The sequence below is a fragment of the Archocentrus centrarchus genome, chromosome 10 (assembly GCF_007364275.1).
Source record: "Archocentrus centrarchus isolate MPI-CPG fArcCen1 chromosome 10, fArcCen1, whole genome shotgun sequence".
Taxonomy (NCBI): domain Eukaryota; kingdom Metazoa; phylum Chordata; class Actinopteri; order Cichliformes; family Cichlidae; genus Archocentrus; species Archocentrus centrarchus.
In genome coordinates this window covers 12152681-12167530 of record NC_044355.1, presented here as the reverse complement: position 1 = coordinate 12167530, position 14850 = coordinate 12152681, and the positions used below count along the sequence as shown (strand labels likewise).

The 14850-nt window shown below is 38.5% G+C and overlaps 1 protein-coding gene across 5 annotated transcripts; it reads left to right on the top strand.

Moving 5' to 3' along the window:
* The first annotated feature begins 674 nt into the window (after positions 1-674).
* Positions 675-14815, top strand: tex11 (testis expressed 11). Of its 5 annotated transcripts, none has more exons than XM_030739892.1 (29): positions 675-817; positions 1926-2038; positions 2305-2389; positions 3913-3992; positions 4076-4156; positions 4269-4388; positions 4616-4696; positions 4820-4905; positions 4981-5038; positions 5119-5214; positions 5302-5383; positions 5506-5584; positions 5766-5917; positions 6079-6164; positions 6455-6592; positions 6789-6891; positions 7004-7128; positions 7672-7757; positions 10462-10515; positions 10595-10665; positions 10777-10854; positions 10968-11038; positions 12209-12322; positions 12536-12602; positions 12787-12936; positions 13042-13150; positions 13244-13364; positions 13951-14118; positions 14524-14814. In XM_030739892.1, the coding sequence occupies exons 1-29, from the start codon at positions 790-792 to the stop codon at positions 14590-14592; spliced, it is 2751 nt and encodes a 916-aa protein (XP_030595752.1). In that variant the 5' UTR covers positions 675-789; the 3' UTR covers positions 14593-14814. The 5 variants fall into 5 exon arrangements, with proteins under 5 accessions (XP_030595752.1, XP_030595753.1, XP_030595755.1 ...); XM_030739893.1 differs by having other exon boundaries at positions 10625-10665; positions 14524-14813; XM_030739895.1 differs by lacking the exon at positions 12787-12936 and having other exon boundaries at positions 14524-14815.
* Positions 14816-14850: the final 35 nt, after the last annotated feature.

The window sequence follows — 14850 nt, the reverse complement described above, 5'->3', positions numbered from 1 at the left end:
TCATTTAGCAATAGCAACTGAGCTAACCCAGCCTTACATGGCTCCTTAGACTTACCAAGAAATAAAGGCTTGTCTTTCTTTTTCGTCATGCCCACAATTTCAATAAAGATTGCTGAAATCAGTGGAAATATTGCAGGACTTATTGAGTTATCAGAAAATACTTTGCTTCAATAACCACGATAAATCTGTAGACACAATCGGGAAGACAAAAAGGTAAACTTGCATCCTGAAAGATTTACTAATGCTGCTCTTGTTTGGCTAAGGAGTGTTATATCAACCACAGACTGCATATAAGAGCCACTGATGCCAACATGAGATCAATAACAGTTAATGTTATACAAGTTAGAGCACGCCCTGCCACAACATTTAGTTTTCTAGAGAACTGCATTATCTGTTAATGCTACGTAAGTACACATCTCTAACTTTTGTTTGTATAGTGTTAGCAACTATGGTCTTTAGTGAGTTAAGTTGTTTTTGAAACAACTGAACACATTTAATGTGACTTCAGTACCTTTATGTTATGTTGTGCTCCAGCAGATGACCCCTCTCAAAAGCCCTTGTTATTTTTTTTAAAAAATATTATTTTTTAGCTTTTCTAATAAGTATTTCAAAACTATGCAGGTTTTTTTTTTTTTTTTTTTTTTTTTTTTTTTTTTTTTTTTTTTTACCCTCATGCTCTTTTTCCCGGGCATTTTTGGCAGGTGTCACTCAAACAAGAACCATTTTAGTGAGGCCCTAGCTGCCAGCAGCTAGCCTGTCAGATATTTTTGATTTGGTGAAAAATTAAACATGGAGCAGTTTGTTTCAACTGTGAAATGTGAGTAACTGACTAGTTCACCAGGTTTACCTACTTATTTTTTAAAGTACTTTTATAAGTTTCAGGTATAAACTACTGTTGTAACTTAGCTTCCAACCTAGCTAACTCACTAACTGACAGCTAGGTTGCTGTCAGTTATTTAACACAAATAATAGCTGACTACAGTTTTGTGCCACTCCTGTATTACGTGAATGTCACTCAGACGATAGAGGTAATAGTCATTTCTCTAAAAGATAAAGACAATTAACTAACCAGCAAGGTTTGAAAATCCCAAAAGATCGAAAAACACTTATTGCTGTTGTGACTGCATCAAGAAACAGCCTGGAGGCTGCCACCTACATTTTGAAAAGCAAAGGTGCACCTGGGTAACAATTTTAAAACTTTAAACAAACTAAGAAGAGTAAATTTTGTTTGTCCCATGGTTAGAAAGTACTCTGAGACTTTCTGCATATTTCAAACATGGTTTCTAAAAAGTTAACCAAATTACTTTACAGTGATGGCTATAGACTGTGTATAAATTAAATGCAGCCTGTGATATACCTGCTAATACATGAGTAGCATAAAACAGGGGTTCATGTTTGCCATTGAATTGCTCTTGCTACCTGGATCAATGTTATATAGTAATACAGCAGTATGTAGCATAATGTACGTAACCCCGACATATCTTGACACTATTATCTAAATGAACATAAATATTTAAAATGGCACTTAATTGACCTATTTTGGGATGTGTGGTACATATATGATTTCTAATATTCTAGCCTAAAAATATTGAACAATCATGGATAAATGGTATACTAGTAAAGTGCTAGTAGCCCATCAATAAGCCACAAAAAATTCACAATTATTTTTAAAATTATCAAAGATAATGAAGAGAAACTAGACATTGATATAGATTTTTAAAAATATGCAATGATTATCTTGCACATTCAGTATCTCTGGTTATCTTGTATGATATAGGTTGGTGCCTGTATAGAGAGCAAAACGATATTCAGATATTCTTATTCAAAATCAGATACCATTGTTGGCTTGTGGAGATGATATGTCTGCTGTTACCTTGTTTGTGTCCTGTCAACATTTGTCTTTGTTGACATTTGTTAATACACAGGCCTCACTGAGCTCTTGCTGCAGAAGCAGCTAACAGATTATGATGAAATGATAGAGAAGCTCTTCTCTGCTGTCCCTGGCCTTGAGGCTTTGCCCAAAATGCCAGATCCACAGGTAGATACAAACATGTCAGCTGTTGTTACTATAGCCCACAGTCCTTTAGAGATGTAGTAAATCAATAGCCAAAATGTCTAAATTGGCAGCCTAATATATATATATATATATATATATATATATATATATATATATATATATTAGGCTGTATTAATTTAACCTACCATAACTGAGTCTTAAACTTTAAAAACTGATTTAATGTAGTGTTATTAATACTCATAACAAGAAACTGGCATAATTTTAATTTTTTGTTGTCATGCTTACAGCTGGAGGAGTGTGCCATCCAGCTGTGGAACTGGGCAGTTACTAAGAATGTGGGTGTCACAATAAGTAAAATTCAGAAAGCTAAAGGTAAATTTCCAGTTGCTGTACAATAGTGTGCAAAAGTCTTGAGCCACCCCTGATTTTTTTGTATTTTGCTAAGTAAATAGGAAATAGATGCAAAAACAGATTTTGTACAATTGTAACAAGCTTGAAAGTCAATATTTGGTGTTTATTCCTCAAAGTAGCCTGAACTCTTCTTAGGCAAGCTTTCTTGTAATGTATTTAAGTAGTTATCAGGAATTGTTCTTCAGGCTTCTTGAAGAACATTTAAAGTTCTTCTTTGGATGTTCACTGTTTTTTGTTGCGTTCCCTGATGATCCCACGTTGCTTCAATAATGCTGAGGTCTGGTCTCTGAGGAGACCAGTCTTTGACTGATACTGTTCCACTATTTGTTTTTCTGTGTTTACTGCACTGGCAGTATGTTTGGGATCATAGTCATACTGAAAAATTAATCTGTTGCCAATCAGATGCTTTCCAGATGGTATGGAATGGTGGAGCTTTTCTGTGTTCATAAGTCCATCAATGTTGATAAGAACTCCAACACCAATGGCTGAAATGCAGCCACAAACAATGACAGAGCAATGTTTTACAGATGGCTGTAGACACTCACTGTTGTACCTCTCTCCTGACCTCCTCCATATATAATGATCACTCCATAAGGCATGTTACCATTGATTTTCAGTTCCTGTGTAATTTGGCATACCTCAGCCTTTTCTTCCTATTTCCCTCACTTAAGAATGGCTTCTTGATAGCCACTGAGACCATTTCTGATCAGGCTTCAGTGAACAGTAGATGGATCATCTGCAGGCTGCATGTCTCGGGTCCTATGTCAGGTCTTTGCTGGATTTTTTTTCCTATTTCTTATAGACATGACTTTCAGATACTGTTCATCTATTATAGTATTTTTAGGTGTCCCACTTTTCCTTTTCCCCTCCACTTGTCCAGTTTCCTTACATTTTTTTAAGGACACACTACATACCATGCTCAGATATGCCAAATTTTTCACTAATAGTTTTTTGGGAATCACCTTCTTGGTGCAACAATACTGTTTTATGCTTGTCAAACTGTGTTATCTTTGGTATTTTTCATCAATTTACCTGAAGAAATGGAAACAACTGATTTTGCAACAGGCTGCTAATAACAAAGTACCTAAAGGTACAATTTAAAATTGGCTCTTTGCTAAGTTGTCTGTTATGTGTAGACACAACAGTATGTTAGGTGTTTTGTTTTTTATTTTTTTGTTATGTTTGAATCTTTGATAGATCATTGTTAACTTGACTGGACAGAAAATGTGATGAAGCAGGTTTTTCAAAGAAAAACTTTGAAAAACCTTCCGAAACCTTGGAGAACTACTAATTTCTGGATCCTTGGAAGCAAAATATAAAAAATAAGGGATGGCTTGAGACTTTTGGACAGCACTGTGTACATTTAAATAATAATTTTAATGATGATCATGACTCTTGAAAAATACTTAGGCATAATATCTGAAGTTTCGACACAATGTTGTTGTTTTTTTCTTCATGTTCAAATAATCTCAGTATCCTTACAGTGCGTCACGTTGCATGCAGTCTGTTGTACTCCTGTGAGCCTGAGAATCCGACAGAGGGCACCATTCGCAAGCAGATTCTGGTAAGCAGTACTGAAGTTCCCCTCTGTGAGTGCTCAGTGTTTCAGGAGCACAAGGCATGTTTGTCACTGTCTAATCTTTACAGATGGCCAGCAAAACAGGGAGAACCTGGCTGGACTGCAAAAATCCCCAGATGGCAGATAAATACTTAAGCCTTTCTGTCAAGGTGAAGAAGAAAATATCACTCATACAGATAGAGAATCTATTAAATCTGTATAGGTTTGGAGCAAACACAAATACCATGTTTTTACAAATTACTCAACTTATAATGTCCCTAGAGTCTGGAAACCCTCTATAGCCAACTGATGTCCAGAGGCAGTGGCGCAGCTGACATCAGTTCATCCAAGGGGGATGTGGAGAAGGAGCTACTTCGAATTCTCTCATGCCAGGCAGAATCGGTGAGCTGTGGTGCATGTGATGTTCAACACCTTCGATGTGAATATTTGTTCTTGTGATATTTGGCAGCTTAGGAAGTGCCATTCTGACAGACTTGCAGTGTGAAGTGTGAGACAGCTAAAATGTGAAATGAGAAACAATGAGAGGGGTAAATCTCTAACAGCTAATAGGGAGTATTATATTGTTTGCTGACATTTAATTGGAAGTTCAAATCCGTTCTCCTTTACAGGCCATAATTCAAGGGAATAACAAAGAAGCTGTGGTCTGCATTCAGCGTTGTAAAGACATGTTGCTGCGACTACCAAAGGATGTAAGAAAAAAGGCCATCTGTTGCCATCATAACAACACTATATATTGATGTTTCACTTTTACAGTACATATTGTTATTGGATGTGTGGGAGATGTTAACTGTGAATATACTTTCTCAATACAGACTGCGTACCTCTCCCTAATGTGCTACAACTTTGGAATAGAAACTTACAATGTGAGGAAGTATGAGGACAGTGCTTTTTGGTTGAGGTAAATCTAATGTTCAATTTCTAAAGAAAAATTTTGAGAAAGGTTGAAGTGGGAGAGAGATTTCTTCTTTTTCAGTCAAAGCTATGACATCGCAAAAACGAATATAAAATATGGCCCTGGATCTGAAGTTTTGGTAAGACAGTGCAATATAAACTTTAGTACAGGATTAAAATTGTAATAAAAATTATTAAAATACAAATTTCCCTGCAACAGGCCAAAGTTTTGCGGCTCCTCGCTACTGTTTATTTAGAGTGGGACTGTGAGAAGTTTGCAGACAAGGCTCTCAGCGCTGTTAACTTAGCAAACAAGGTGGAACATTGGGAATTATTTTCACATTGTTATTTATATAAGCTGAAGAATCTCATCTTTAGCTAATTTTATTGTGTAATTTGACAGGAATGTCTGAGCACATTTGGACTGTACTTAAAGATCAAAATACTCCAGAGATGTGGGGCACCAGACAGTCACATCAGAGCAGGTTAGTTTTTACCACAAACAGAACTCAATTAGGTACTTACATAAAATTTGATTGATATACGCTGCATTGGGTTGTTAGTGGCTTAAAAACTGGAGAAAGAGATTTAAAAAATGCATTTTCAGGCCTTGATGAGATGCTGGAATCAGAAGTTTCTCTCGAGTTGTGCCTGAGCACAGTGAAACTACTCATGTCTGAAGACAGGTAGAAATCTTTGCATGCATGCTAATAATCCCTCTTAGCACTTTAAAAATGTATAAAAAAAAGGAAAGAAAATTTATGCACACAGACACATCCTTACATGAACATGTGCAAATACACATTATTTCTTTTTATGCTCCGGCATATTCTATGCAGATCTGAATAATATCTGTTATTTTTCTAGAGAAGTGCTGGCATTTGAGTATTTGAAACGGGTGTGTCAGCATTTTGAGACATCCCCTGACCTGGGAACTGTTCTTGTCTTGCACATTGAACTGCTGCTGCAGAGAGGCAAAGAGCTGCTGGGCAAACAGAAGATAGAGGATACTATCACTGGTACTTTATTTTTGCCATTAGCACTATAATAAATCTAGATTAAGAAAGAAATAATAAAATAACATGACAAATATATAGTATTTGTCATGTATATGGTATTAAAAAGAATGTATTGTAAATGTGCCACTGAATTAATATGATAATTTTTTACACCCACATAGGCCACTATACAGGCAAACAGCTGACCTCACAGGCCCTCAAAAGTCTCCATGTCATTCTGTGGGATAAAGCATCCAAATACTTTGAGGTATACATCTATTATCTTTAATTCACAAGATATTTTAGAGTCCATATGGACGTGAATACTTATCAGCATGTTCATTCAGTGCTCGGCACTGTTGCCTCACAACAAAAAGGCAGGTGGCCACAGAAGGTCCACCTAACTCTGGTTAGGTGAGGCATTTCCTTAAAAAAAAAAGATGTTCATGTTAGGAGTATTCCTATAGTGCTAGCTTCTGGTTCTTATTTTCTGGCTTTCCATTGAAAGTGTAGATGTTTAATTTTCACATGGATAAAATTTTAACTTGATGTTTCCAGGCCAGAAACTATTCTGAGGCTCTTCAGTGGTATAACTACTCCCTAAGTTTCGTTAAGGGAGGTCAGATGGAGCCTACCTTAGCCAAACTGCAAAGAAACAGAGCTTCCTGCTTCCTACAACTTAAGCAACTGGAAAAGGTAAGAGAACTTAAGCCAAAGTAGCACTCAGTGAAATAAGTTAATTATCCAGGGGGTTGCTGTAGTTGGTAATTGTACGAAATCACCAGTATTTCTATGTAACCACTGACAATTGGAAGTGGCCCTGCTATAGTTTTGCAATTATTGAATGTAAATATGCTTAGATCTCTGTCACAAAAATCTTCATTATTTTAAGGCCAAAGAAGCAATTAAAGAAGCACAGAGATGTGATCCAGACAACATTTTCACTCAGTTTAGTGTATACAAGGTTGCGGTGCAGGAGAATGATGCAGAGAAAGGTACCTAAAAAGATCAGTGGTGTGCTTCATAAACGATACTAGTGTTGCAGTAATTACAGCAACATTTTCAGCATATTCTCTTTGTTGATGAGGCTGATTTGTTTTTCACTAGCATCAGATGCATTGCATGCAATGGGACTTCTGTCCAAGAATCCTGTAGTGAGTGAAGACAGACTGCTGATGTCTGAGAATGCTGCTTCCAATCTTCTCAGTCTGGCTGCTCAGATTGCTTTGGAGGTAGAATTTATTAAAGGACTCATTGCTTGTTTCTATACACCAGTCCAGTTTATGTCTGATGAAGTTATTATTACATGTCCTGGTCTTATGATGATATAGCACCTCATCAGTGCTATTTGCAGCTTGGACAGAAACTGACAGTTTTTGTGAGTGGGAAGTTGATGAGGGATTATGTCCTTGTCACTGAACTCATACTGGTTCCTGTGCAGAAGGGGCTGAGAAGAATAGCATCACTGAAAATGATCAAGCATACTAAACCTTTCCAGGAAAATGTCCAAGCCAGCTGGGATCAAAGATAAAACTTAACTGTTAGCCATATTCCCATGTATAGGCTCATATTGAAGTCCTTCTTTAATAGTTACATAGTTCATATCATTGTACAAATAGATGGATTAACTTTCCACAGCTACTGTCAGCAACCATTCTGGGCAGAAACCAGTTATTAGTTCAGCTTAAATTTTCTTCAGTATACCGTGTGAGTCTGATGAGTATGGCTGGTGGGTGGTATTAATGGTGATGAAGATGTTTGTGCGTCTGTGACAGAACGGACAACAGGAAACAGGCATGAAAGCACTGGAGATTCTGTGTGAAAACTCCAAAGATGACGCTCAGGTTCTGACTGCTCTGAGGTATGTGAAAACTTAAATATGACTCAAATAAATATGAAAATAAAAAGTTTACTTCAGTTTTATTTAAATAATATCTTACATGATTGATATAAAGTGATAGTTGGTAGCCAGAAAAATAGATTTAGTAAAGAACCTTGCACACATGGCTTTGATAAATAAACATACAGTTGTGGTCAGAAGTTTTCACACAATCATCACAGGCATGAATGTCATAGTAATTTGGGGCTTTTAATCATTCCTTTGAACTGTTCTTTTTCCAGGGTGGAATGATTGTACAGGATAAATTTTTTTTAAAGAACAAGAATCGGGTGCAGAAAATTGACTTTATTGTGGATTTTCTCTAATCCACATAGGGTCAAAGGTAGACATACAGGCTCAAATATATACATACACCCCTACTAATATTTGGTTAAATATTCCTTAGCAAGTTGCACCTCAAAAAGACAGTTTTTGGTAGCCAACAACAAGCTGGATTCTGTCTGGATATTTGACCACTCTTCTTAGCAGGATTAGTAGATTTCATTTAAAATGGTTGGTTTCCTGGCACAGACACTGTTTTTAAGTGTAGTCCACAAATTTTCAATAGGGTTGAGGTCGGGGCTTTGGGAAGGCCATTCCAGAAGGTTAGCCTGCTTTATCCATTCCAAAACCAGTTTAGATGTGTAGTGTATTTGGGATTATTGTCCTGTTGGAACACCCAATTACCGTATTTTCCGGACTATAAGTCACACTTTTTTCATAGTTTGGCCGGGGGTGCGACCTATACTCTGGAGCGACTTAGATGTGAAATTATTAACACATTAACCAAAATATTCAGACACTTGACGTGAACTGGAGTTTTAAGGCAGTCTTGCGTAACCTGTGGGAGCAGTGGATGACGGATGGAGAGCACAGCTTCACGGCAACCGGAAGAATGCGCCACCCAACTTTCCTGGAAGTCATTGGATGGATCAACAAAGCATGGGCTTCAGTGACAACCGAAACCATCCTGTCGGGATTCAGAAAGGCCAGAATAATTGGAACTGCAACTGACGATGAGTCTGACGAAAGCGACACAGAAGAGGAAGTGGCGCTTTGTCTACCTACGGAGTGTACGGATTTTTTTAGAAGTGACACCGAGGATGAAGAATTCAATGGATTGATGGTTTGGTTAACTTGTTAGTATATTCTTTATGCTATGGTTATCTGAATAACTTAATGTTACGTTAACATACCAGACACATACTTAGTTCGTTGTGCGTCATGTAGCTGAATGTGTTACGTTAGCATACCTTAGGTGTAACCCAGCTCTTGGTCTCGGATTCTATCAAATTACCCCCCCCCCCCAAAATGTGACTTATAGTCCAGTGCGACCTATATATGTTTTTTCTTCTTTGTTATGCATTTTTTGGCTGGTGCGACCTATACTCCGGAGCGACTTATAGTCCGAAAAATACGGTATGTCCAAGTTTCAACCATCTAGCTGTGGACTTGAGGTGAACTCGAAGAATTTGGAAGTAGTCCTCCTCCATCATTCCAGCCAGGTACAATGTACCAGTACCACTGACAGCAAAACATCCCCAGAGGATGATGCTACCACCACCATGTTTGACAGTTGGTTTGGTGTTCTTAGGTTTGAAATCCTCACCTTTAGTCCTCCAAACATACCTCTTGTCATTGTGGCCACATAGCTCAATCTTTGTCTCATCTCACTAGAAAACTTTTCTCCAGAAGGCATTTGGCTCGTCCATGTGGGCAGCTGCAAATTTCAGTTGTTCTTGATGGTGTCGATTTTGGAGCATGGGCTTCTTTCTTGGTCAGCACCCTCTCAGTCCATGGCGAGTTCATGGCAGGCTTGAGCCTTGGTGATTCCTGGGTTGTTCCTGAACATCCTAACCAATTTTCCCCTCATTAGAGCGTGACAGGTTGGGTCTTTTTCCAGACCTTGGCAAAGTCTGGAAACTACCAGTTGTAGTCAGTCATGATCACCAATGAGAAGGCCTTGGCCTTGTCAAGTTAAAAGACCTTGTAGAACCTTCAGCACCACTGATGAAAAGATTTAAGTGAGTGGATGTATATATTTGAGCCTGTATATACAGTATACTTATGACCCTATGTGGATTAGAAAGTCCAAATAAAAAATCCAAAATAAATTCAAACTTGTGCCCCAAATTCTTGTTTTTTAAAGTCGCTAAAGATGTATGCTGTACAATCATTCCACCCTGGAAAAGAACAGTTCAAAGAAATCATTAAAAGCCCAAAATTACCATGACATACATGCCCATGATGAGTGTATGTAAACCTCTCACGACAGCTGTACAGACACAGCAGAGTTTGTTTTTTTAATTATAAGGCTTTTACTTTTGCATAATTGTCTTTTTTAATTGTATACTTGCTTGTTTATTGTTATGATTGTGATGTGGTCATAGACATGTATGAACTTGATGCTAACATCTAAATTTGCTAATAGAGATCATGTTTAGTTTTTGAGATCAGAAAAAAAATGACTCATGTTCAAATGTTGAATTGGGTCGTGATGGTACTGCGTCACACATTTAGTAGAGATTGCTCAGAGATTGTATTTAGTCTCTTAGTTTTCCACACACCTCTATGATCTACTGACCTATATTCTCTCACTTTTTCACTGAAAGTGTGTCTCTGTATAATACAGTTAGTAGGTGAAAGAAAGGAGGTCAACACCAGTTTCTTCATTCATCTTTTTTAGGTGTTTGGTTCAGCTTGTTTTCTCCACAATAGAAAAATCGAGTGACGAGATGAGGTGAGGAAGAAGGAAAAAAAACAAATATTTTCATAGTGCTACTGATGCTGGTTGAGCTAAAATCAAATAAAAAAAAAAGATTTATGTTTACTACATTGACTCCATGTAGGGATGCAAATTTAGATGTCTTGCTGCCATATCTAAAAATGGGTGAGTACATATGCATGAGGGTTAAATTGCATTATGGGTGGAAGTGTCTCAACTACAGTGTCATGTGTTGTGCGTCATAACCATCAGATGTTTTGTTTGCCATCACTTCAGCTCTGCAGACAATTTCACACCACTCTCATGTGACTGTCGATCAACGCACAGAGGAAGCTAACTGGTTCAGAAAGATTGGTACTAAGACTCTTTCTCTCCTTGTCACTTCAATCTAACATGGTATGCTATGACTGAAAATCTTGCAGCACCTTCATTTTGTCTGTGTGTGCTCGTGTGTGTCCTTGTTACAGCTTGGAACTCAGCTCTGCAGTGCGAGAGCAGCCCTGACAGAATGAGGGATTTCTTTGTGCTCTCTTACCAGGCAAGTGTCCTTATTAGCTTTGCCAGGTGAATTAATCAATATCTGCTCTATGTGGGTGTATATCAAGAACACCTGAAAGTTGCGAATAAATGTTTAGAAAGAGAAACATATCAGTTTAAAGTCACAACGGTAAGGTACCTAAACTTAGCTTTATTGGAATACACACAATTAGATATGGATCTATTAACTTTTATTTCTCCTTGTGATTTTGGCATATTTGATTTAAGTACATGCACTGATGCCTAAGAATACCCTTATACAATTAGAATCATGTCTTAGAGAACTTGCATAGATATTTTTTTCTGTCAGGAGTCTTTAAAAAAAAAAAAAACAGTACAAGAAAATCACAGAACTTAAAATCAGAAGCTACAGTCATCTTTTTCTAAGGTATTCAACTTAACTTTGGTTAATGCAGTCAGAATTGAAATCCAGTATTTTGAAGTACTTTACTACACTGAAATACTGTAATGTCCTATATGGACAAAAATATTGGCCCACATACACATTACACTTGCAAGAGCTTTATGACATACCATTCTAAATTGGTCCCCCCTTTGCAGCTATAATAGTTTCCACTCTTCTGGGGAGGCTTTCTGCAAGATCTTGGAGGGTGTCTGTTGGAATTTTTGCCCATTCATTTAGAACTGATCTTTGACAAAAGAGCCTGACTCACAGTCTCCATTTTACTTCATCCTATAGGTGTTCGATGAGGTCGGGGCTCTGTACAGGCCAGTTATGTTCTAACACACCAAACTCATCCAGTCATGCCTTTATGGACCTGGCTCATGCTGGAACAGAAAAGGGACATTCCCAAACCGTTTCCCCAAATTTGGAAGCATAGAATTGTTGAAAATGTCTTTGTAAGCTGAAACATTAAGATTTCCCTTCATTGGAACTAAGGGGCCCAGGCCAACCCCATAGCAATAATTAATTCAGTGATTAAGAGGTGTAGCCCAATATTTTTGTCCATATAGTGTATCATGTGTTCCTTTGTCATAATTGCTTAAATGTGCATCCTTTTCTTCATTGCTGAAAATGTTTCCGTGTACTGTGTTTGTCTGTCAGTCAACTCTCAAACTCTTGAGAAAGGGAACCTTATTTCAATGACAGCTTGTTTAAAGAAATAATTTAATATTAAGGCCACATGTGTGTTTCTTCACAAACCCATAGTTCTCCAACCTGTGTCCACTTGATCGCACTCTGCTCATGTGCCAGAGGACATGTCTGCTAATGGCTGCTGCTGCTTCTTTGGAGCTTGGCAGGAAGTCTTCTCACCCTGTACAGGTGTGCCACCCACTGCCCATCTCCTACATTTAGCACGCTCTCCCTCCACATGGATGGAAATTTACCAAGATCAGTGGAGAGGAGAGGTGACTAACAACATCATTGGTACTAGCGTAGGTGTTTAATTTGAATCCCCCTGCCTTTGAAAAGAAACTGAACACTAGGTGGCGATGATTAATCCAGAATGCTTCTTGTGTGTTTGTCTGGTTCCAGGAGCTCACTCAGGCGCTGGAGCACATTCAGATCTGTTCGGAGGTGTGGAAAACCCTGAAAGCATCAGGTGCATTAAGCATCTAGCCTATCCAAATTAAAAGCAATGTTTACTGACTGCATATACAGTATAAATTAGATAAAATAAGGAAAAGAAGGGTTAAACATAGTAGTTTTACATTATTAAGAGGTAGGTTTTTTTTTAGGTCCTTCATGAAGTGAAACAGCTATGAAAATGTATTCTCAACTTACAGGAAGCTTTCAAATGGACCCGACAGACTCACTACTACTGCTGTATGAATTTGAAGCTCGTGCTAAACTGAATGACCCCATGGTTGAGACAATACTGGAGTCGACATTAGAGATTGAAAATGTTGAAATCAAAGTTCTAGAGACCATGGCAGGTTAAAAAGCCACTCTGTTAATCATATCTATGCTGAAATATCTCAAGAAACATGTCAATATTTTTAGTATTCACTGAATACTCTCATTTTCTTCCCTTTATGTAGCCTTAGCAATGGAGCCTCCAGCCTACTTTCCTCAGATGTGCAAGAAGGCCTTGAGGGCTGCTCTTTCTCTGCACAAGAAACAACCACAGGCTGACCTGGCCCACAGCAGGCACATCCATCATTACCTTGAGCATTTCCTTAGTGATCAGTTTTCAGATTTTGAATGATTGGGTTTCTGATTGTTTTTCTGTTCTCATCTTAGCAAGTGGGTTCATAGCCTGATCAAGCTGTCCCTCCCAAGTGGTGTGTCAGAGGTGGAGGCCCATGTGCTCGAGGAGGTGTGGAACTACTACGAGGAGGCCCTGTCTATCATTGCAGCCGCAGTGAGTCAGCACCAATCACACACCGACATCCCTTGGCTCCCACCTCCCGTTCCCTCCAACAGGAATGTTCCCTGCTATATAATTCACCCCCTTTTCCACTCCATGCCTGCCTGCTGTTCTAGAAGCCTCTTTTTATCAATGGGCTTTCAGCCGCACTCCAATTAGCAGATGCTTCCATTCACCACCCCTTCCTGCCAATTTGAATGTTAATGTGCTGTACAAGTTGTCACACTGCCGGTGAGCTACAGCTCTGAAAAAGACATGAAATTATTGAGACATTATACAGCTTTAGAGGCAGTGCACATTTCCCCTTTCATATTGAGTTATTACTTGAAAGCTGTGGAATTCTTTGGATCAAAGTAAATGGACAAGATTAAAGTGTTGTGAAATATGAATGAACCGTTTCCACTGAGTTTGTTTCATGGTCTGTTTTTATGACTTACAAGCATTAGTAAATGTTAATATACAAATGGACAGGATTTGATGAAAGTTTACTTGGTACTTGCTGCCTCAACCCACTAAAAATGATTTCGACAAGTCAGTCACCCAGGTGGCCTTTTGAAAAGCTTCCTGCTCTTCTCTGTAGCCGGACGACTTCCCAGAGATGGAGACCGTGTGGTTGCTGACTCAGGCTTGGAACACGGGGATCTTGCTCTACAGCTTGGCTCAATACCCCGAAGCGGAGAAGTGGTGTGGCATGGCCATGAGCTTCGTCCGCCACCTGGGATCTCTGCAGGAGAGCTACGAGACACAGGTAGAGGACTGGTGGATGGAAGGAAGGGGATGAAACAGACTGGGTTGATAGTAGCTTAAATTGTCCTACTGCTTTGGCAAATTCTACAGAGGCTTTGGCCCAAGAAACACACAGGTCTTAGCAGAATTAAATCTTTGTAACAATCAATGTACACCTTCAGCAAATTGCATCAAATGTAGCTTTGAGGTCAGATGTGTTCATTACACTTCCCTCCTCACGCAACTTGAGTAGAGGGGATCTTTTAAGTATTGCAGCTTTATCAGTAGAAAAGTATAGCAACTGGGGAAACACAATTCACTCTCATAAGATTAACAAAATGGCACACATCAATAAAAAGAACTGCTCCACAGTGCTACTAGAAGTGTACAAAGCTTAGTTATACAGCTGCTTTATGTGTACCCACAGATGTCTGGTCTCTACAGCAAAATCCTGGACAGATTGGACAAAGCAAAGAAAAGTGTCAACATGGAATAGAAAAACAGGTACAGGTCAGCTGTTGGCAGCCTAGTGTTACACACCTGTTCCTCAGGGAAACCTAAAAATCTGAAACATTCACCAGAAATTCCAGTTTGGTATGTTCCTTTAAAATTTCGTAACTGTATAGCATTCTGTCAAACCAGTATATCTGTTTCTTGTATGATTCTTACTTGAACGTGTGTTGGAAGCGCCTACCCATCTTTACTTTACGAACAGAAACTAAATAAATCAACTTAAGAATTCTAGAATTGAGTT

Coding starts and splice junctions, on each gene's coding strand:
- tex11 (XM_030739892.1), top strand. CDS start 790: ATGGAGCAGTTTGTTTCAACTGTGAAAT. Junction 2,039..2,304: donor CCAAAATGCCAGATCCACAG/GTAGATACAAAC, acceptor TCATGCTTACAG/CTGGAGGAGTGTGCCATCCA. Junction 12,937..13,041: donor AGTTCTAGAGACCATGGCAG/GTTAAAAAGCCA, acceptor CCCTTTATGTAG/CCTTAGCAATGGAGCCTCCA.